Genomic DNA, 22,442 nt, shown 5'->3' on the forward strand with positions numbered 1-22,442 from the left:
CATAGTTGATATACTCATGTAGAGGCAAAAGCTGTACACAAATGAAATAAAAGAAGCATGGAATTTAATGCTGACAAACCATGTTTGCATTAGCCCTTTTAGTGTTGAGCAATTGTTTTGCAATTTAAATGTAGCATCATGAATTTACTTGGGCAATTCAACATTCATCCCTAAAGTTCACACACACCCAGTAAATGAAGAGAGGGGAAGATAGGCGGAGCATTGAGGAAATCTCTCTCTCTCTCTCTTTCTGTGGTCAACTATATGGGCACTAACAGACTGATTCTCAGACAGTGTTCCTAGGCTGGTAATTCATTTACAGAACATACACTGACAACTGGAGCTATTTTCACAGTCAGAAAGACAAGTTGACCATCAGACAAACGCTGATTTACATTTTCCCCCTCCCTACAACACCTTTCAAGGTAAGACTCATGGAAGATTGTCCTATGAAATAGAGACACAACTTATGTTTTTGTTTGAGTTGATCATCCAATTACATAAAGACTAGCCAACAGATAATATATTTAAAAAAATACAAATTAAATTATGATTAGCCTTTCTATGGCCAAAGTTTTGAATGAAGTTTTCAAATTCCAGCAGCAGGACTTTCTTTTGGAATGTTAGATAACATTTTTCAATTTTTGCATGTTAATGTCTAGCCAGCAGATTCCGACCTTACCGTTATGCTTGTTAACACTGAGCTGCACTGGGGTCGGAACAATCATGGTTAGATTAAGAGACTGCAGAGCCGGCACGAGATATGGGTCGGAAAAAGGGACTCAATGCAGGGATGGGATGTTCCACTGTACTCCAACTTTGACCTATATCCAAACTGATACATTGAAAACTGCAATTATTGTCCACACACTAGCTAGCAGTTGCCACAACCGCAGCTCATTGTAAAGAAGAGTAACGTTAGGGTTGGAATCTACTGTCTAGAAAGGCCTATGGCAACAGTGCTGAGATTTATGATTATATTAGTTCATGATTATTTGAGTGTTTGTGGTATTCATATGCAAATGACAAGTTAATATAGGCCTTGTTCATATAGGCCAAATGACTTTGATATAGGCCTTGTTCTGAAATTCTGACAAAGATCTTTATCTCCCTGTACAGACTAGGCTACCTTCACCTATCATGACGACACCTAACCAGAATCGAACCCCCCGCGGCGTGGGCACCCCGCTCTCCCCCAACCGCATCACGCGGCTGCAGGAGAAGGATGACCTGTGCAACCTCAATGACCGCCTGGCCGTCTACATCGACAAGGTGCGCTCGCTGGAATCTGAGAATGCAGGGCTGCGGCTGCGCATTACTGAATCGGAGACCGAGATTAGCCGGGAGATGAAGGGCATGAAGGCTGCTTATGAGGCCGAGCTTGCTGACGCCAGGCAGACTCTTGACTCGGTGGCCAAAGAGCGTGCACGCCTGCAGCTGGAACTAGGCAAGGTGCGGGAGGACTACAAGGAGCTCAAGGCCAGGTACCTACAGCATTGGTGTATATTCCAATATAAAAACCATGTTTTTATCCCATAAGCCCCACCATGCAATTGATAAAGCCCTCAATTAAGAAAGATAATCTGCCATATAGCTATTGCGCACTTCCCTGTAAAGACCGCAACACATTCATACTGTAATGTCCTGGTGTGTGTGTGTTTGTGTGTCTGTGTGTCTGTGTGTCATTAGAGTGCAGGGAGAGCGGTGGAGCGTTGATGTGCCATTCAGTTGAACTGAGTTTAGTATTATTAGACTATTAATATTAATTAGAGTAAGAATGTCTGATTACATCATTCTGTGACAGCCAGAAAAGCTAGGCACATTTTGCACAGGTTTACAGAGTCAGTTGAACTTATGAAAGTGTGTGTGATGGTTAAGCGTTGGATTCAAACTTTCCATGCCTACTGTTTCCATTCTGGAGTAGTTTGGGTTCTCTGACTCACCCAAATAGGTTTAAGATGTAAAAGTTATACTGCCACAATGTCTCCAGTGGTTATATAACAACCACTGGGGAACCAACTCAAGAGCATGCATTGACCACGTGAACGACTATGTCTGAGGTTTCAACGGAAATTTTGTCTCTCTGATTAAAAATGTATGCAAATATACAGTTTCCTAAGATCTGAACAGATCCAGATGTTTTGTATTGCATCTCCATTCTTGTGAGCACTTGGATGCTTGAATGCCTTTTAAAGACGTTCTGATTCTGATCAAAAGCTTGTTTGCCTTTGACCTCAAATACAATTTAATCAGGCTTTAAGGTAATTTGGATTAGCCTAAAATGTATCACTTATCATGCATGAAAGGATTTGAAATGAAGTACGCTGTTTCTGTGCTTATCAGTAGCATATACACTCACCGGGCAGTTTATTAGGTACTAATCTAGTACCGGGTCAGAGCCCCCTTTGCCTCCAGAACAGACTGATTTCTTCAGGGCATTCTACAAGGCGTCGGAAACATTCCACAGGGATGTTGGTCAATGCTGATGCGATGGCATCACGCAGTTGCTTCAGATTGGAAGGCGGTATATTCATGCTGCGAACAGCCCGTTCCATCCCATCCCAAAGATGCTCTATTGCAGTGCTCATCAACCGGCATTCCTAGTCAATCGCCAAACATTTCTGTAAAAAACCCAACGATAAGCCTTGAGATCCTCATTTTTTTTATTAGTCTCATGCTGTTGGCGGTAGCTGCACTCAATTCAGCTTCCCTACACGCCAGGTAGGCGACGTGTTCCCATTTTGAACCATTTCATATATCTGAAGGTACGAACTGCCATCCCTAGTACTGGGTCGGTGCCCCCTTTGCCTCCAGAACAGGCCCAGGAGGAGCAAATCAAGTGCATTGGCCTACCAAAGGCCAATCAGATGGCTCAGATTATCGTGTCTGCAGTAATATAGCAGGTGTTGATACTGTGAGATTTCTACACTTTTAAAACCATGACTAGAGACAGACTGTCAATGAATACAGCAAAGAGCTGCTATTTTTATGAGTTGAGTTCATGTCAAAGTTTTTACTCAGCACTGTCAACACTTTCTATTTAACACTTTTATAAGTCATAAAATGTGCGTTCTCCCTACTTAATCATTTTTAATACCGAGGAATATTTCACTTTCTCTGGTCATAGGAGTAAAAACATTAATTTGTGCATAAGGCAGACAAAATATGGTGCGATTCGAGTTTCACCATCAGCTGGATGATGCTGTCCATTTCAGTCATTGTCAGCGGAGGAAAGGGAGAGTGGAGGGACATTGAGAGGTGGACCGTCTGCTGCCCTCTCCCTCTGCTGAGCTCAGACTGACTATCAGATGCAGGCTCCATCAGCCCACTAAAAAAGCAAATTATTCAAATTTATGCTCACTCAGCTGTGCCTCATAAGTAATACAACAACTGATCTATTAGCGTGATCATATAGCCAAAAAATTGTCTGAAAAGAACAACAATCAAATCAAATCAAATTTATTTATATAGCCCTTCGTACATCAGCTGATATCTCAAAGTGCTGTACAGAAACCCAGCCTAAAACCCCAAACAGCAAGCAATGCAGGTGTAGAAGCACGGTGGCTAGGAAAAACTCCCTAGAAAGGCCAAAACCTAGGAAGAAACCTAGAGAGGAACCAGGCTATGTGGGGTGGCCAGTCCTCTTCTGGCTGTGCCGGGTGGAGATTATAACAGAACATGGCCAAGATGTTCAAATGTTCATAAATGACCAGCATGGTCGAATAATAATAAGGCAGAACAGTTGAAACTGGAGCAGCAGCACAGTCAGGTGGAAGTTGAAACTGGAGCAGCAGCATGGCCAGGTGGACTGGGGACAGCAAGGAGTCATCATGTCAGGTAGTCCTGGGGCATGGTCCTAGGGCTCAGGTCAGTTGAAACTGGAACAGCAGCATGGCCAGGTGGACTGGGGACAGCAAGGAGTCATCATGTCAGGTAGTCCTGGAGCTCAGGTCCTAGGGCTCAGGTCCTCCGAGAGAGAGAAAGAAAGAGAGAAGGAGAGAATTAGAGAACGCACACTTAGATTCACACAGGACACCGAATAGGACAGGAGAAGTACTCCAGATATAACAAACTGACCCCAGCCCCCGACACATAAACTACTGCAGCATAAATACTGGAGGCTGAGACAGGACAATGCATTGGCAGGGGAATTGAAAGCAAAGCCAATAGGCGGTGATAATATTTTGGGCCTATACCTCATTGCTACAGTACTGTTTTGTGCATAGGGCGGCCGTTTCTGAGATATTGGAACCATCGTGGCTGGCACTGATGATTGTATCACACTCAAAGTCGCTTAGGTCACTAGTTTTTCCCCATTCTAATGTTCAATCGAACAGTAACTGAATGCCCTCGATGCCTGTCTGCCTTCTTTACATAACAAGCTATGGTCACGTGACTGTAGGAGCGATTCATTTTTGTGAACAGGGTGGTGCACCAAATGAAACTGTCCGGTGACTGTAGTTTGCCTACACATACCCACTTCCTATGCCTCCTGCATGTGTCAAATGATTCCGGTTTTATTTAGCATATTCCTTCATTTTCCTCATTGCTCAATGTAGTTTGACTGCAACCATCATCCAGCCAAACAGCTCCCATCCCATCCTACTATACAGCATCCAAGCCCAGTGACTAACACTTTCCCGTTTGTGCTTTCCAATCATCATTCTGTGTCCCAAATGGCACCCTATTTCTTACAAAGTACACAACTGTTGACCATGGCCCATAGGGCTCTGGTCAACAGTAGTGCATTGTGAAGGGGATAGAGTACCATTTGGGACACAACTTAAATGTACAATACGTGGCAGTGTTTGGAGTGTTCCACTCCCCGCTTCCATTATTTTTTCATAAATATTGAGATGGTGACAGCCTTGTGTTTGGCAAAGGCAGGCCGGGTTGCCATGGCAGTCTCTCAACCAAACAAAGACGGTTGTGGCTTGTGGCTACCATATGCGTCACAGTGGATGGATATAGATAACTATGACTCATAGCACAGGGCTGGAAACACCCCCACCCATTCCCAGGCTTTCCCACCTTTCTCCTCCAGGCTTTCATCTCCCTAAAATAGCCACAGGATACAGCTGTATGAATGAAAAAAAGGAACTGTTGGAAAAACAGTTCTACATCCACATGATTTATTTGTTGAAGGGATAATCAGTGTAGGTAATCAAGTCAGTGTAGGTACATTCTTGTCACTGACATTCTCTTTCTGTAGCAATTGAGATTGGAGACAGGTAAAATTACATATTTTTTTATTATATTAATATAAAAATCTACTCAACACTCCAAGAGACTGCTCATCATAATTATGTTCATACAAACCAGTGATTCCAGTGAATGCATGTCTCCTCAGGAACACAAAGAAGGAGTCCGACCTGGCGGGGGCGCTACTCCGGCTGAAGGACCTGGAGGCTTTGTTGAACTCTAAGGATGCATCCTTGACCACTGCCCTGGGAGAGAAACGCAACCTTGAGGCAGAGGTCAGAAACCTAAAGGCCCAGCTAGCCAAGGTGAACGCACTCACAATTTGTCTTGTTCTCCAAGACACTATCAATCCCATTCACACAGCTATTGTCCAACACTATTGTTCCACTATTGCCTTTGTGAGTCACTGACTTTTTTCACTCCAGTTCATTCTGATTCAATCTCGTCATCTAGTTGACACTGTTATCTCTTCTCATTGTGTGCATGCTTGTGTGCGCTTGCCTACATGTGTGTGAATGCCATACCCTAACATCTTATTTCTCTTTCTGACTCGATCAGCTGGAGACCAGTCTGAGCGATGCTAAGAAGCAGCTGCAGGATGAGATGCTGAGGAGAGTGGATGGAGAGAACCGCATCCAGACAGTAAAAGAAGAGCTGGAGTTCCAGAAGAACCTCTACACTGAGGTCAGACTGTCAGACATTGTCACTACTGTTACCATGATGATGATAATCATCATTTTAAGACATTTTAACTAGACCTCCATGACTAGTTTGCAGTAAAACTAGTAGTAATCATTATGGGTCAGTAATGTTTCTCGATTAAGATTAAACAGCAACTGCCCCTAAAAATCTAATTCTTGTTTTGAAAACAGCCTATGTTGCATCGATATGAGACAGAAACATGTGTTATAGTGTTAAAATTGATTACAAAGTGTAAATAGAATAATTTTTGTCATAAAGTCAGTCTCGTACAAAACTCAGATTTGCGAGACAATTAGCACAGGGCTGGAAACACCCCCACCCATTCCCAGGCTTTTCCCACCTTTCTCCTCCAGGCTTTCATCTCCCTAAAATAGCCACAGGATACAGCTGTATGAATGAAAAAAAGGAACTGTTGGAAAAACAGTTCTACATCCACATTATTTATTTGTTGAAGGGATAATCAGTGTAGGTAATCAAGTCAGTGTAGGTACATTCTTGTCACTGACATTCTCTTTCTGTAGCAATTGAGATTGGAGACAGATAAAATTACATATTTTTTTATTATATTAATATAAAAATCTACTCAACACTCCAAGAGACTGCTCATCATAATTATGTTCATACAAACCAGTGATTCCAGTGAATCACGCTAAATGGTATGTCACGTAATGAAGGGTTCCATAACAGTTTTCCTTGGGTTGGGTTTATGTTAATCCTGCCCTCATGCCCACAGCTGGCAGCAGTAAAGTAATCATCAATTAGGAGCGCAGCTGCACATGACCCCATCATAATGCCCATGGTCAATTTGGTTTGACATTCAATATCCTTATGGGGCTATTTAAGGACCATCAATAAATTACAAAATGTACATGGAATAATATTTGAAAAGGTTAATAGCTCCAAATTTCAATGTCTTAACTTAAGAAATCCATATTGAAAGCATTTATTGAGGCAACTAAAGCTAATTCGCCAGCTAAAGGTAATTGGCTAAATTAAAATCTTACCATATGCTTCCCCGTCAAAACAATTCGCACATACACTACCGTTAAAAAGTTAGGGGAAAAAAAATCACATTTTTTTTGTCCATTAAAATAACTTAAAATTGATCAGAAATACAGTGTAGACATGGTTAATGTTGTAAATGACTATTGTAGATGGAAACGGCAGATTTTTAATGGAATATCTACATCGGCGTACAGAGGCCCATTATCAGCAACCATCACTCCTGTGTTCCAATGGCACGTTGAGTTAGCTAATCCAAGTTTATCATTTTAAAAGGGATCATTAGAAAACCCTTTTGCAATTATGTTAGCACAGCTGAAAACTGTTGTCCTGATTAAAGAAGCAATAAAACTGGCCTTCTTTAGACTAGATGAGTATCTGGAGCATCAGCATTTGTGGGTTCGATTACAGGCTCAAAATGGCCAGAAACAAATAACTTTCTTCTGAAACTCGTCAGATTAATCTTGTTCTGAAAAACGAAGGCTATTCCATGTGATAAATTGCCAAGAAACGGAAGATCTTGTACAACGCGCAAACTGGCTCGAACCAGAATAGAAAGAGGAGTGGGAGGCCCCAGTGCACAACTGAGCAAGAGGACAAGTACATTAGTGTCTAGTTTGAGAAACAGACTCCTCACAAGTCCTCAAATGGCAGCTTCATTAAATAGTACCCGCAAAACACCAGTCTCAACGTCAACAGTGAAGAGGCGACTCCGGTATGCTGGCCTTCTAGGCAGAGTTCCTCTGTCCAGTGTCTGTGTTTTTTTGTTGCCCATCTTAATCTTCTCTTTTTAATGGCCAGTCTGAGATATGGCTTTTTCTTTGCAACTCTGCCCAGAAGGACAGCATCCTGGAGTCGCCTCTTCCTCTTCACTCAACGAGATTACTAGTTTTCGTGCACATTTTTCACTTGAGAAATAGTTTACCAAACACCTTAGCTACATGTTCTTTACTATTCTGTCATCAGATTTTTCATCAATGCTCCTTATAGGACACATCACTGCACTCTATACTCCTCTGTAAACTAGTCATCTCAATATAGCCGTCGCAAGAACCACTGGTTGATGCTAATGTACAAAGCCCTCTTAGGCCTCACTCCCCCTATCTGAGATACCTACTGCAGCCCTCATTCTCCAAATACAACACCCATTCTGGCAGTCACGTTCTGTTAAAGGTCCCCAAAGCGCACACATCCCTAGGTCGCTCCTCTTATCAGTTTGCTGCAGCTAGCGACTGGAACGAGCTGCAAAAACCACTCAAACTTGACAGTCTCATCTCCATCTCTTCATTCAAAGACTCAATCATGGACACTCTTACTGACACTTGTGGCTGTTCGTGTGATGTATTGTTGTCTCTACCTTCTTGCCCTTTGTGCTGTTGTCTGTGCCCAATAATGTTTGTACCATGTTTTGTGCTGCTGCCATGTTGTGTTGCTACAGTGTTTTTGTCATGTATTGCTGCCATGCTGTGTTGTTGTCTTAGGTCTCTCTTTATGTAGTGTTGTGGTATCTCTCTTGTTGTGTCGTGTGTTTTGTCATATATTTACATTTTTAATCCCAGCCCCTGTCCCCGCAGGAGGCCTTTTGCCAGGCCATCATTGTAAAAAAGAATATGTTCTTAACTGACTTGCCTAGCTAAATAAAGGTAAAATAAAATAAATAAATAGACTAGACTAGATGCGTGCGTCCTCATGTGCCATCGCACGCATGTTGATTTGGTCCATCCACACCGGACATGATCAGGACACGTAGGTTGAAATATCAAAACAAACTCTGAACCAACTATATTAGTTTGGGGACAGGTCGAAACAAATGAAATATTCATTGACATTTAGCTAGCTAGCTTGCTGTTGCTAGCTAATTTGTCCTGGGATATAAACATTGGGTTGTTATTTAACCTGAAATGCAACACTGGCTGTGTGGAAGTGTTTCTGGCTATGTTGTTGCTACAGTGACTCAAGAGGGACAAAAAACAGTAATATTGTCGTTTTTTCCTCGTTATTCAAGAGAAGGACTTGAGGGAATGTGGGAGCACAGGTGTTCGTTTCGCCTAGCCGAGTTCTACTCGAAGCAAACCAAACCTATGTATGTGGGCGCCTTTACTGTGTACTGTTTTGGCAGAGTGAATGTACAAACACTTGCCATTGAGAATTATTTTGAATCCAGGAACAGGCTTAATCTGAGTCGGGGAAACCGGTCCTTAAGATTTGGTTTTGTTGATAAATCTCTTACAGGAGCTGAGAGAAACGAAGAGACGCCACGAGTCTTGCATGGTGGAGCTGGGTAACGGAAAACAGGAGGACTTTGAGAGCAGGCTGGCCGAGGCCCTGATAGAGATGCGCTCCCAGCACGAGCTACAGATCAAGATGTACAAGGATGACATAGAGAAAACCTATACATCTAAGGTAGCCCATCCATCAGATTTTGAGGTTGAGAAAGAGAGCTTCATGATGTGCAATGTGCCTGCTAGTATTATATTCAGAAAGCTGCAGGCCAACATGCATGCTACCATTTGAGAAATTTGAGCACAAGTTTGATTGAAGTACATTTCATCAGCATAGCTAAGGGATGAATAGCATCAGTTTAGACGACCACTGATTCTGGTCCCCATGCTCCCAAGGACTAATGCCCTTTTGTTGTTCTCTGCCAGTTGGAGAATGCCCGTCAGTCTGCTGACAGGAGCAGTCACCTGGTGGGGGCAGCCCATGAGGAGCTGCAGCAGACCAGAGTACGCATCGAGTCTATGTCCTCCCAACTCAGCCAGCTGCAAAAACAGGTATAGTATTTGTGCAGGTTTGTCAAAATAATAACACATTATATACACATGCGCAACCAAAAGATTCCACAGTTAATCTCGGTTACCCAGAAGTAAAAGTATCTCGCGAAAGTTTGTCATTTCATGCCATTAACAATTGTGATTACCTTTGTGGAAAGGAAGGAAGCTAAGTCTCCTCCATCGCAAATGGAAACTCTCTGCCAAACCCCTCTTTTTCGCTAATTTCACCTGTGTTTATCATGGCCAAAAAGCACATTTTTGTTAGTGGAAACCGTTTATCATCCACACACAGACTTAAAAATCACTGCACTAGTTAAACGCCGTCTTCGCACAATCCTGATTTGTCAGAAAAACCCAAACCAGGAACTACTGCTGCTCATAATCACATAATTGTATGTGAGGCTTGACAGATTCTCACCGTTTCATCGCTCCACAAGAGATTATTCCCCAGTTCACATCCGGTGCTGCAGCGCGCCATAATTGCTAGCTAGATCCGACCAGAAAACGGAACAAATTACTAATATACACACATTGACTTATTAATACCAGATCCACTAAACAAAATCATCAGACAACATTTATTTCCTGTATATTTTCTGTTTGCTCTGGTGTTTCATTTGGCTAGCACAGCAAATAATATCACTGGAGCTAGCGTGATGTGAAGGTAGAAAAATATCAGTTTACATTGTTAGCCAGCTAGCTAGATAAATGAATATCTCTCACGACAGCCAACAAAGTTACGATGTAGCTAGCATATAAATTCAATGTTTGACTGCCACATTGTTTACCTCATAAGTTAGCTAGCAGCAGTAATTACCCAACTATCAACCCCTCTCCCTCTAACCAATGTCACTCAGTTCTTCGTCTGCATCCTCCAAAACACAACTATATTTTACCCATGTGTATTGCCCACTTACTTTTTAAAAGAAACAAACTAGTTTTAATGAACCGCTAGCTTGTGCCTATCATGTATTATCAGCCTCACTTTCCAAGACCTAGTTAGTGGTGTGTTTACAGTAAAGCTGAACTTTACAGATGCTAGCACTGACACCTTGTGGGGATAAAGTTGAACTGCATATCATCACACCAGGATGGTACATAACATTAGTTTTATTTCAAGCAACATATTTGGTGATGTATTTTGAAGTTAAATGAACCTTAAAATGTTATTTTCTGCATACCATCATGACAGTGATATTTGATAATAATGGTTCGCTCCTGTGCGTGTCAGGTTAACCCAGGCCCTGTTTGTCCCCAGCCGCTCTCGTTTGTTGACTTCTGTAACCGTAAAAGCCTTGGGCTCATGCATGTTAAATTCATATTCTGTGTATATCAATGATGTCGTTCTTGCTGCTGGTGATTCTCTGATCCACCTCTACGCAGAAGTCACCATTCTGTATACATCTGGCCCTTCTTTAGACACTGTGTTAACAAACCTCCAACTGCTCTTAAATGCTAGCAAAACAAAATGCATGCTCTTCAATTGATCTCTGCCCGCACCCGCCCGCCCGCCCGACTAGCATCACTACTCTGGACGGTTCTGACTTAGAATATGTGGACAACTATAAATACCTAGGTGTCTGGCTAGACTGTAAACTCTCCTTCCAGACTCATATTAAATCTAGAATCGGCTTCCTTTTTCACAACAAAGCCTCCACTCTTCACCCTACCGATCCTTGACTTTGGCGATGCCATTTACTAAATAGACTGCATTCAATTTGCTAAATAGTGTTGGAGGCTATCACAGTGCCATCCGTTTTGTCACCAAAGCCCCATATACTGCCCACCACTGCCACTTGAATGCTCTCGTTGGCTGGTCCTCACTACATATTTGTCACCAAATCCACAGGCTCCAGGTCATCTATAAGTCTTTGCTAGGCAAAGCTCAGCTGACTGGTCACCATAGCAACACCCACCCATAGCACACACTCCAGCAGGTATATTTCACTGGTCATCCCCAAAGCCAACACCTACTTCGGCATTCTTTTCTTCCAGTTCTCTGCTGCCAATGACTGGAACGTATTGCAAAAATCACTGAAGTTGGAGATTTATATCTCCCTCACTAACTTTAAGCATCAGCTGTCAGAGCAGCTTACCGATCGCTGCAGCTGTACACAGCCCATCTGTAAATAGCCCACCCAACCAACTACCTACCTCATCCCGTATTTGTTTTTGTTTTTCTGCTCTTTTGCACACCAGTATTTCTTCTTGCACAGCCTCATCTGCACACCACTATGGCCTATTTATTACCTTACCTCCGTACTTCATTTGCACACACTGTATAAATATTTTTCTATTGTGTTATTGACTGTACATTTGTTTATCCCATGTGTAACTCTGTGTTGTTTTTGTCGCACTGCTTTGCTTTATCTTGACCAGGTCGCAGTTGTAAATGAGAACTAGTTCCTCAACTGGCCTTCCTGGTTAAATAAAGTTGAAATAAATTTTAAAAAATGTAAAAAATCCCTAAGTTCTACCTTCATTACAAGGGTAGGTTTAGCTACAGATTTTAACACCAGATAATGTGATTTAACCCCAAAAGATGTTTACCCATTATACTGGGAGTTACAGGTTTGCCAATATAAAACGTTGCCTAAGGTTTTTCAACTAACCTGGTATTTGTGATACTGTCTTGTTCTCGATTTGTGGAAACAGGAGTCTCATAAAATGTCCAGTTCCAGGGGGTCCGTTTGAATTATTAAAATAAATAAATGTTTTGAGCCATGAAGTAATCCAACAATGTGTAAGCTGCCATCTCGTCTATTTCAAATGTTCTCTCATTGATCAAGACAGGTGGAACCACCCCAAAGTGCCAGATGTCATGATGACACTCACCTGTCTCAATCAATGAAAAGATATTTGAAATAGACAATATGGCGGCATACACATTGGTAGACTACTTCATGGAGAATAAAATTGATTTATTTTAATAACAGAGCATTTTCTAAATTCAAACGACCCCGCTGCAACTGGACACAGACATTTTATGAGACTCATGTTTCCACGAATTGAGAACGAACATAGTACGAACATAATCAAATGACACTTGAAGTTAGCTTGCCAACCACTGGAGGACAGTGAGTGTAGCAGAATGAAGCAAATTGACACAAAATCCTCCCGCAGCTGATATGCTTATTGTATTAAGATATAGATAAATTCATGATGGACAGGAGACACTACTTTAAGTCTCAGGGGGGGAAGACATTACATTACATTGGCTACTAGAACTCACCTCTGCTCCAGTCACACCCCTTTCACATCCTCCTACTCCGCCGACAGTATAACTCAGCCACCGACTGTGTGATCTGAGTCAATGTAGCAGAATTAAACCGGGGTGCAACTTCGGAAGTGGGGGGGACATTATTATTTATTTTTAATCCAGTTGGATAAACTCTCCAAACAGCCTACCCGACCGCTCGGAGGTGTCCACATGGTCCTAAAGCACACCGTTCCTTTTTTTGTGTCACATTCCAATGGGGGTGCTAGATTGATTCAGTTCACACATTCTGCTCTGCTGACTGCTGAGGTTGGTGCGGAGAAGGATGTGTGAGTGTGTCGCACTTTAGCTAGTTGACAGGTGCTAGGCTACTTCTCAATTCATCCTTCCTCGATTCCTCTCCTCCTTCTCAAAACCCATTGGAGAAGGTCAGAAGGGTAGCTACCTTGTAGCCTCTCATCCAATACAGTTGCAATACAATACAGATGAGGAAATGGGATGTGAGGAATCAAGGAAAGACAAAGTTAGACAAAATCCTAGTAACCATTGTGTGTACTGTTATCCTAGCCGAACTAGGATAATGGATGCTGGTTTGTGGGTATGAAGTGCTGTTGTAGACAGGGGTTGCATCCCATGTCAGCCATACAGGGATTGTTACACCGAAGATCAAGGACATCAGCTGCAAATCTATGCAATATCAGACAAATTGAGAGTGAGTGACAATCAAATGAAACAGACAAACGGGGAATATTAAATCACCATAAAATGCACTATTCTTAATTCAAAGAATCAACACTTTATTTCATATCATACAAAGAACACCTATGTAAATAGTTAGTGGGTTTAGACATCCATCTTACTCCAAAACAAGAGAGAATTGAATAGTTAAATGAATAGTGTCTAATACAAATAATTAGCAGAATGTCAGGTGTTAGGGCTGGGCTGCCTTACATTTATTTGGAAAATTTCTTCTCACAAGCTCTACAAGCAAGAATGTTAAACAAAATTATATTTAAACGTACTTTACCAGTTGTCTGTGCGGTTGGTCCTTTAGATAATTGCATCAACTTTTCAAAGTACTGGTAGTGCTTTCAGATGATTTCTATCACCTGATGCATTCATACAAGATGAAAATACATGCATGAGACGCATGCCTACTTCTAGAGCTTGTGCAACGTGTTTACATGTTTCTGCACGTTTCAGGTGATAGAAATCTGAATGCTCTTTCAGCGCTTTGAAAAGTTGACGTACTTTCCTGATATAGATAGATAGATATATTTTCTCACATTCCTACCTGAAAAAGGTCCAACCACACAGACAACCATTAAAGTAAGTTAAAATGTGATTTTACTCAAGGTCGGTAGAGGAAACCTTTCCAATTTAGGCTATTCACTGAATTGCTTCTTTGGGAAATCTTATCAAATTTAATTTTGAAAAATAGATTAGTTCCCGGTTGCAAGGAACATCCGACCCTGATCTTGAGAAAACAACTAGACTGAGTTAGCTAGCTAGCTTAGCTGTTAAAAGTATGTATACCCTGTCAATAAGTAAGTTTTACCCATTTCATAAGAACCTTTCCACCCATTCCAGTTGGCAGCCCGTGAGGCGAAGGTGAGGGACCTGGAGGAGGCGTTGTCTCGTGAGAGGGACACCACGCGCCGTCTGCTGGGGGATAAGGAGAGAGAGATGGCTGAGATGAGACAGAGGATGCAGCAGCAGCTGGATGAGTATCAGGAGCTGCTGGATGTCAAACTGGCCCTGGACATGGAGATCTGTGCCTACAGAAAGCTACTGGAGGGAGAGGAGCAGAGGTATACTGAAGACATAGAAATATGCATTTTATAGTCACACATACAATACTTGTAAAATAGGGCAGGGTTAAACCTGTTCTGATAGCTAAGTTAGCTTGCTGGTTTCAATATTGAATCACTACAAGGGCTGCCGGCTAGAGCAGTATGGATGCCGTCTTAATTGGCTAGTCACCTCACCACCATGAACTACACACTGGTACTTTTTAGGGTTCTTTAATGACCAACTGTAGGATGTGGTTTTACAAGGAATAGAAAAACGAACATATTATAGGACACAATAATGTGATTATTACTATAAGATGCATACAGTATAAAGGTTTAACCAGATAAGCTTACTACAATTTGCTATGTAAATGTAATGAAATAAGGCTTCACACAGATGTGAATACAATACTGACTTAAAATGATATGGTGTATGTAATAGGCTTCCATTACATCTAAAATATAATGCAGTATAGGAGAACATGAATCACAATAGCAGAATACATCTGCAGTCTATATAGACGGTAAGCTATAAAGTGGCCCGCAAGGACACGTGACCACTACAAGGTGCAATAACTGTGTACTGACCATGAAAATGGTGGACAGAGCGAGAGCGCTCACTAACACAACTTAAACCTGCTATCTCTAATAAGCTGCAGGCTGTACAATGTAAACAAACTCTGACCACGATAATAAAAGGACATAAATATTCTTAAATCTCAAGCATAAACATAACTGCAATGCACTGTGTGCATGATGCATAGAAAATAGTTAGCCTGGCTAACTAGCTAGTTGCTAGCAATAACGATACATAAGCAATTACAACTTGGAGGCGGTACTTACAACAAGCAGGCTAAAGAGAATGTCTCTGATTGGATAGAAATTTGGTGGTGATTGACTGATGATCTGTCAGGTATTCTAACTAAAGGGACGAACTAGAAATACAACATCTGAAAGCCTTTTCTACAATACTAATGCATATTGTACATTTTTACATACTGCCAAAACACACATACTTTACATGTACTTACTCACAGGGCTACAAACAGGCACATGTGGCACATACAGTATTACAAAGTACTGTATACATAGGTCAGAAGCACAAATACATGTCAAACTCAGTCATTCACAAATTACTCTTGCTCTTCTCCCTTCTCGGTTGTTAAAACCCATGGATCAATTCTACTCCATCCAGGTTGCGTCTGTCCCCCAGCCCTCCCACTACGCGAGTGACAGGAAGTGGATCAGGCACCCATACCGTCCACTGCAATTCCTCTACCAAGAAGCGGCGTCTCAACAACACCGACAGTGAGGCCTCAGGCCTGACAGGAGGCACAGTGGCACGAACACGCATCACCCAGCAGGCTTCTGCCAGTGGACGTGTCACTGTGGATGAAGTGGACCTGGATGGGAAGTATGTGTTGCTCAGCAACAAAGCAGATGAGGTGAGAAGGGCTTGTTTGGCATTTTACACATTAAAGTCAGTTTGTTTTCTTATTAGGTTGATAGGATGAGGCTGAAGAGTGACATTTACAAATCTACTGCCACTGCTTTAGCACTTTAATTAGGGATTTACAGTAAATCCATCCTCCACATCACTCCCACAGGACCAGAACCTGGGAAACTGGCAGCTGAAGCGACAGATGGGCTCCGGCACCCCCATCACCTTCAAGTTCCCCCCTAAATTCACCCTGAAGGCTGGACAGAGGGTCACGGTAAGTGTGTCTGAAAAGCTTCAATTACCATTGTGTTAAACATGGTCATTTTATCTGTGAAAAAAATGAAAATACTTCTGAATGTTCTTATGGGGAATCAGATCTGGGCATCTGCAGCTGGCGGCAGCCACAACCCCCCTTCTGACCTGGTGTGGAAGACCCAGACCTCATGGGGCAGTGGAGACCACTTCCAGACCACTCTGATCAGTGCCAACGGAGAGGTGGGCACTCACTGTTTATTTATTTATTTGACATTTATTTAACTAGGCAAGTCAGTTTAAGAACAAATTCTTATTTTCAATGACGGCCTGCCCCACAAACATGTTCATATTATAGTTTGTGACATTGCAATGGATCTTTCTCTCTATTCAGGAAATGGCTATGAGGAAGGTGACCCGCACCCTATTTGACGAGGATGATGATGACATGGTGAGTGCAATCAAATGCCAATTGAGTATGAAAAGGGTGTGTCTTCGGACTTTGGCACGTCCATAAGGAATGCAGCAAAATTAATGTGTGGTTAATAGATATATCTCTGACGCCCCCTGCAGATGGCCCATAGCACATGTGGAGGAGATGGTGAGTATAACCTTCGGAGCCGGTGTGGCTCCTGTGGCCTGCCCGCTGACAGCAAGTCCAGCGGCGGCTTCTCTGTGTCCTCCACCTCCCGCTCAATCCGAAGTGGGGGCATCGCTGAGGGTCTCCTCCCACACTCCTATGTTGTGAGCAGCAGCACGTCTCGTAGGGTAGGTCCTATAAGTCCCACAGACACACAACATTTTTAGTCCCTATAAGTAGGCCCATTTGAAATCTACACTTCATCTGCTGGAAAGCATACAAACCTGTTTAATGACATAGAACTCTGGTTGTGTAGTCATTGAGCTATTCAACATATTAAGATATTTTGCACAACCAACTGCGTATGTTAAAAAATATATCTCATTTTTCAGAGTGGATCTAGAATGGAGAACTGCCCCATCATGTGAAGCTTTGAGTTCTAACTGGTGCACATGGACTCCATTTCATCTCAATTTTTTATATATATATCTTTTTTTATACTCTTTATCCAATAAAGTTTTTCTAACTTTATACATTGTAATACATTCAGACATGCTCATGTATTGTATTTGATTTATGTTTAGATCCAGACAGAGCACAAATAAAGGTTAGATTAATTTGTTGGCATGAAAATTTGATTGAACCACAGTGCCACTGTCAGCTATATATTTTCCCAATGGATCCCTGCATGTTACAGTATGCCTCCAGTCTGATTTGTAACACATATAGCTTCTATTCATGTCACAATTAATAAAATAATAGAATAGAATAACTATGCATGGATCAATACAATTGCCTCATGTTGTTTTAATGGTGTATCTTTGTTCTTGTGGTCTCGTTTTGTTATTCAATGCTACACATTGTATTGGCTGTTTGAACAAGTATGATGGCGCTGACAGATATGGCAGCTCTGCTTCTAAGTCCCAAGCAACTTTGCAGTATTTATTTTTTGTGTGTGTTATTTCTTACATTATTAGCCCAGAAAATTATTTGTGTTATTACGTACAGCCGAAAATAAATTTGGATATCAGAGCAGCGGTAACTCACCAGCATTACGAACAGGAATATGACTTTCCCGAATTGGATTCTTTGTTCGTACCCCCCAGGGCAATTCAACTTATTCCAGAGGCTGCTCCAAAACACTTTCGGCGGAGAAGAGGTATTCGGAATGGACTTCTAGTCTGCTTCCGAATATATTACTCGCTACTGTTAAGTCAATAAAGCAGATGAGCTCAGGGTGAGGATCTCCTTCCAGAGAAACATCAGGGATTGTAACATACTCTCGCAGAACATTGTGCAGACAGGAAAAAATAACTCTCGGAAAGAAGAAAGGCAGGGGTGCATGTTTCATGATTAACTACTCATGGTTTGACTGTGATAACCTACAGGAACTCAAGTCCTTTTGTTCACCTGACCCAGAATACCTCACAATCAAATGCCGACCGTATTACCTCCCAAGAGAATTCTCTTCGGTTATAGTCACAGCCGTGTATATTCCCCCTCAAGCAGATACCTCGACGGCCTGCAAAGAACTACACTGGACAATATGCAAACTGCAAACCACATATCCTGAGGCAACATTTATTGTAGCTGGGGATTTTAACAAAGCAAATTTGAGGAAAACACAAACAAATTCTACCAACAAGTTCACTGTAGTACTCGGTCTGGAAAAACATTGAACCACTGCTACTCAACTTTTTGAAATGCCTACAAGGCCCTCCCCCACCTTCCCTTCGGCAAATCTGATCACGACTCCATTTTGCTCCTAGGCCGAAATTCAAACAGGAAGTACCTGTGCTAAGGGCTACTCAACGCTGGTCTGACCAATCGAAATCCAAGCTTCAAGATTGTTTTGATCACACGGATGGAGATGTGTTCCAGGAAGCGTCTGAGAATAACATTGACAAATACACGGATAAGGTTACTGAGTTCATAGGAAATGTATAGGAGATGTTGTGTCCACGGTGACTATTAACACCTACCCAAACTAGAAACCGTAGATAGATGGCAGATTTGAGGATAAAACAGTGCCACCGATGCGGTCCGCTACCAAGGACTGTGGGCTCTTCTCCGTGCCCTGACATAAGTAAGACATTTAAGCATGTTAACCCTCGCAGGGCTGCCAGCCCAGATGGCATCCCTATCCGCATCCTCAGAGCATACGTAGAGTGTGCTAGCTAGAGTGTTTGCGGACATATTCAATCTCTCCCTATCCCAGTCTGCGTCCCGACATGCTTCAAGATGTCCACCATTGTTCCTGTACCCAAGAAAGCAAAGGTAACTGAACTAAATTACTATCGCCCCATAGCACTCACTTCTGTCATCATGGAGTGCTTTGAGAGGCCAGACAAGGATCATATCACCTCTACCTTACCTGACACACTAGACCCAGTTCAATTTGCTTACCACCCCAATAGATCCACAGACGATGCAATCGCCATCACACTGCACACTGCCCTATCCCATTTGGACAAGAGGAATACCTATGTAAGAATGCTGTCCATTGACTATAGCTCAGTATTCAACACTATAGTACCCTCCAAGCTCACCATTAAGCTCGGGGCCCTGGGTCTGAACACCACCCTGTGCAGCTGGGTCCTGGACTTCCTAACGGACAGCCGACAAGGAGGAGGTGAGGGTCCTGGGAGAGTGGTGCCAGGAAAATAACTTCTCCCGCAACATCAACAAAACAAAGGAGCTGATCGTGGACTTCAGGAAACAGCAGTGGGCGCACTCTCCTATCCACATCGATGGGAAAGCAGTTGAGTAGGTGGAAAGCTTCAAGTTCCTCGGCGTACACATCACTGGCAAACTGAAATGGTCCACCCACACAAACAGTGTGGTGAAGAAGGCGCAACGCCCCTCTTCAACCTCAGGAGGCTGAAGAAATTTGCCTTGGCCCCTAAAACCCTCACAAACTTTTATAGATGCACAATTGAGAGCATCCTGTCGGGCTGTATCACCGTCTGGTATCACCGGCAATGACAGGGCTCTCCAGAGGATGGTGTGGTGTGCCCAACGCATCAGCGGGGGTAAAATACCTGCCCTCCAGGACACCTCCAGCACCCGATGTCACAGGAAGGCCAAAAAGATCATCAAAGACATCAACCACCCGAGCCACGGCCTGTTCACCCCACTATCATCCAAAAGGTGAGGTCAGTACAGGTGCATCAAAGCTAGGATTGAGAGACAGAAGCTGTTTTTCAATCTCAAGACCATCAGACTGTTAAATAACCATCACGAGCCAACATCCATGGAGGCTGCTGCCCTATATACATACATAGACTTGCAATCACTGGCCACTTTAGTAGTCACTTTAATAATGTGTACATACTGTTTTCTATTTGACTGTATTTTCGACATTGCCCTATCTACCTATCTAATATTTATACAGTACCCATCAAAAGTTTGGACACACATACTTATTCAAAGGTATTCCTTTCTTTGTACTATTTTCTACAATATAGATTAAAACTATAAAATAACACATATGGAATCTTGTAATAATCTTGTAATAACCAAAAACAAATCAAACAACCAAAAACAAATCTAAATATATTTGAGATTCTTTAAAGTAGCCACCCTTTGCCTTGATGACAGCTTTGCACACTCTTGGCATTCTCTCAACCAGCTTCATGACGTAGTCATCTGGAATGCTTTTCAATTAACAGGTGTGCCTTGTTAAAAGTTAATTTGTGGAATTTCTTTCCTACTTAATGTGTTTAGGCCAATCAGTTGTTGTGACAAGATAGGAGTGGTATACAGAAGATAGCCCTATTTGGTAAAATACCAAGTCCATAATATTATTTTGGCAAGAACAGCTCAAATAAGAAAAGAGAAATGACAGTCCATCATTACTTTAAGACATGAATCAATCTGGAAAATGTCAAGAACTTTGAAAGTTTCTTCAAGTGCATTCACAAAAATCAAGTGCTATGATGAAACTGGCTCTCATGAGGACCACCACAGGAAAGGAAGACCCAGAGTTACCTCTGCTGCAGAGGATAAGTTCATTAGAGTTGCCAGCCTCAGAAACTGCTGCCCAATTAAACGCTTCACAGAGTTCATGTAATAGACACATCTCAACATCAACTGTTCAGAGGAGACTGCGTGAATCAGGTCTTCATGGTTGAATTTCTATGAAGAAACCACTACTAAAGGACACCGATTAGAAGAAGAGACTTGCTTCGGCCAAGAAATGCGAGCAATGGACATTAGACCGTTGGAAATCTGTCCTTTGAGATTTTGGTTCCAACTGCCGTGTCTTTGTGAGACGAAGAGGAGGTGAACGGATGATCTCCGCATGTGTGGTTCCCACTGTGAAAAATGGAGGTGGAGGTGTGATGGTGTGGGGGTGCTTTGCTATTGACACTATCTGTGCTTTATTTAGAATTGAAGGCATACTTAACCAGCATATGGCTACCACAGCATTCTGCAGCAATACGCCATCCCATCTGGTTTGCTCTTGGGACTATCATTTGTTTTTCAACAGGACAATGACCTAACACACCTCCATGCTGTGTAAGGGCTATTTGATCAAGAAGGAGAGTGATGGAATGCTGCATCAGATGAACTGGCCTCCGCAATCACCTGACCTCAACCCAATTGAGATGGTTTGGGATAAGTTGGACCGCAGAGTGAAGGAAAAGCAGCGAACAAGTGCTCAGCATATTTGGGAACTCCTTCAAAACGTTCCTCGTGAAGCTGGTTGAGAGAATGCCAAGAGTGTGCAAAGCTGTCATCAAGTTTGTCCAAACTTTTGACTCGTACTGTATATTTCTTAATTACATTATTTTACTTTAGATTTTTGTGTATTGTTGGGAATTGTTAGATTGGAGCTAGGACTGTTGGAGCTAGGATCACAAGCATTTCTCTACACCCGCAATAACATCTGCTAAATATTTGTATGTGACGAATAAAGTTTGATTTGTAACTGGATACACTGTGATGTATATGTGCTTCTGCCTCCACAGAGTCATATGGTTTGTCTCAGTTGAAATATTATCTGTTCTTTTCATTCATAGGAAGAAAAAAAAATCTAATAATCTAAATGAATATGGAAAATGGCTACAAGGACATAAGGTGGTCATATAAAAGGAAAATACTGACACATGGTTTCTTCTATTATGTGTTTTTATTTTTAATAATTTTATAATGTAGAATTACATGTACATTAATTGCTACAAAAAATGAGGGTTTATGCCTTTCCACTTGCATCTGAAAATACATATTCACATAATTATTTGCTTTTACATAAATTTCCTTGGTAATTAGTTGATTATTTGAATCAGCTGTGTAGTGCTAGGGCAAAAACCAAAAGTTGTTGCCCATGGGGTCCCGAGGACCGAGTTTGGGAAACCCTGCTTAAGGTGTTTTAGATGCCAAGCTTATGGTCATGTTGCATCGCAGTGTAGGGGGGAGATGCCAAGCTTATGGTCATGTTGCATCGCAGTGTAGGGGGGAGATTCCAAGATGTGAG

General features: G+C 42.2%; 1 protein-coding gene across 1 annotated transcript; it reads left to right on the forward strand.

Annotated features, from left to right (window-relative positions):
* Nucleotides 1-259: 259 nt before the first annotated feature.
* LOC112230026 (lamin-A) lies at nt 260-17,732 on the forward strand. The gene is made up of 13 exons (XM_024396249.2): nt 260-425; nt 1,120-1,484; nt 5,351-5,507; nt 5,761-5,886; nt 9,139-9,309; nt 9,555-9,680; nt 14,488-14,708; nt 15,886-16,135; nt 16,298-16,405; nt 16,507-16,626; nt 16,778-16,834; nt 16,957-17,151; nt 17,356-17,732. Exons 2-13 carry the CDS (start codon nt 1,141-1,143, stop codon nt 17,389-17,391), a joined length of 1,911 nt encoding a protein of 636 aa, XP_024252017.1. The 5' UTR covers nt 260-425; nt 1,120-1,140; the 3' UTR covers nt 17,392-17,732.
* Nucleotides 17,733-22,442: the final 4,710 nt, after the last annotated feature.

Source organism: Oncorhynchus tshawytscha, linkage group LG31 (assembly GCF_018296145.1).
Source record: "Oncorhynchus tshawytscha isolate Ot180627B linkage group LG31, Otsh_v2.0, whole genome shotgun sequence".
NCBI classification, from domain to species: domain Eukaryota; kingdom Metazoa; phylum Chordata; class Actinopteri; order Salmoniformes; family Salmonidae; genus Oncorhynchus; species Oncorhynchus tshawytscha.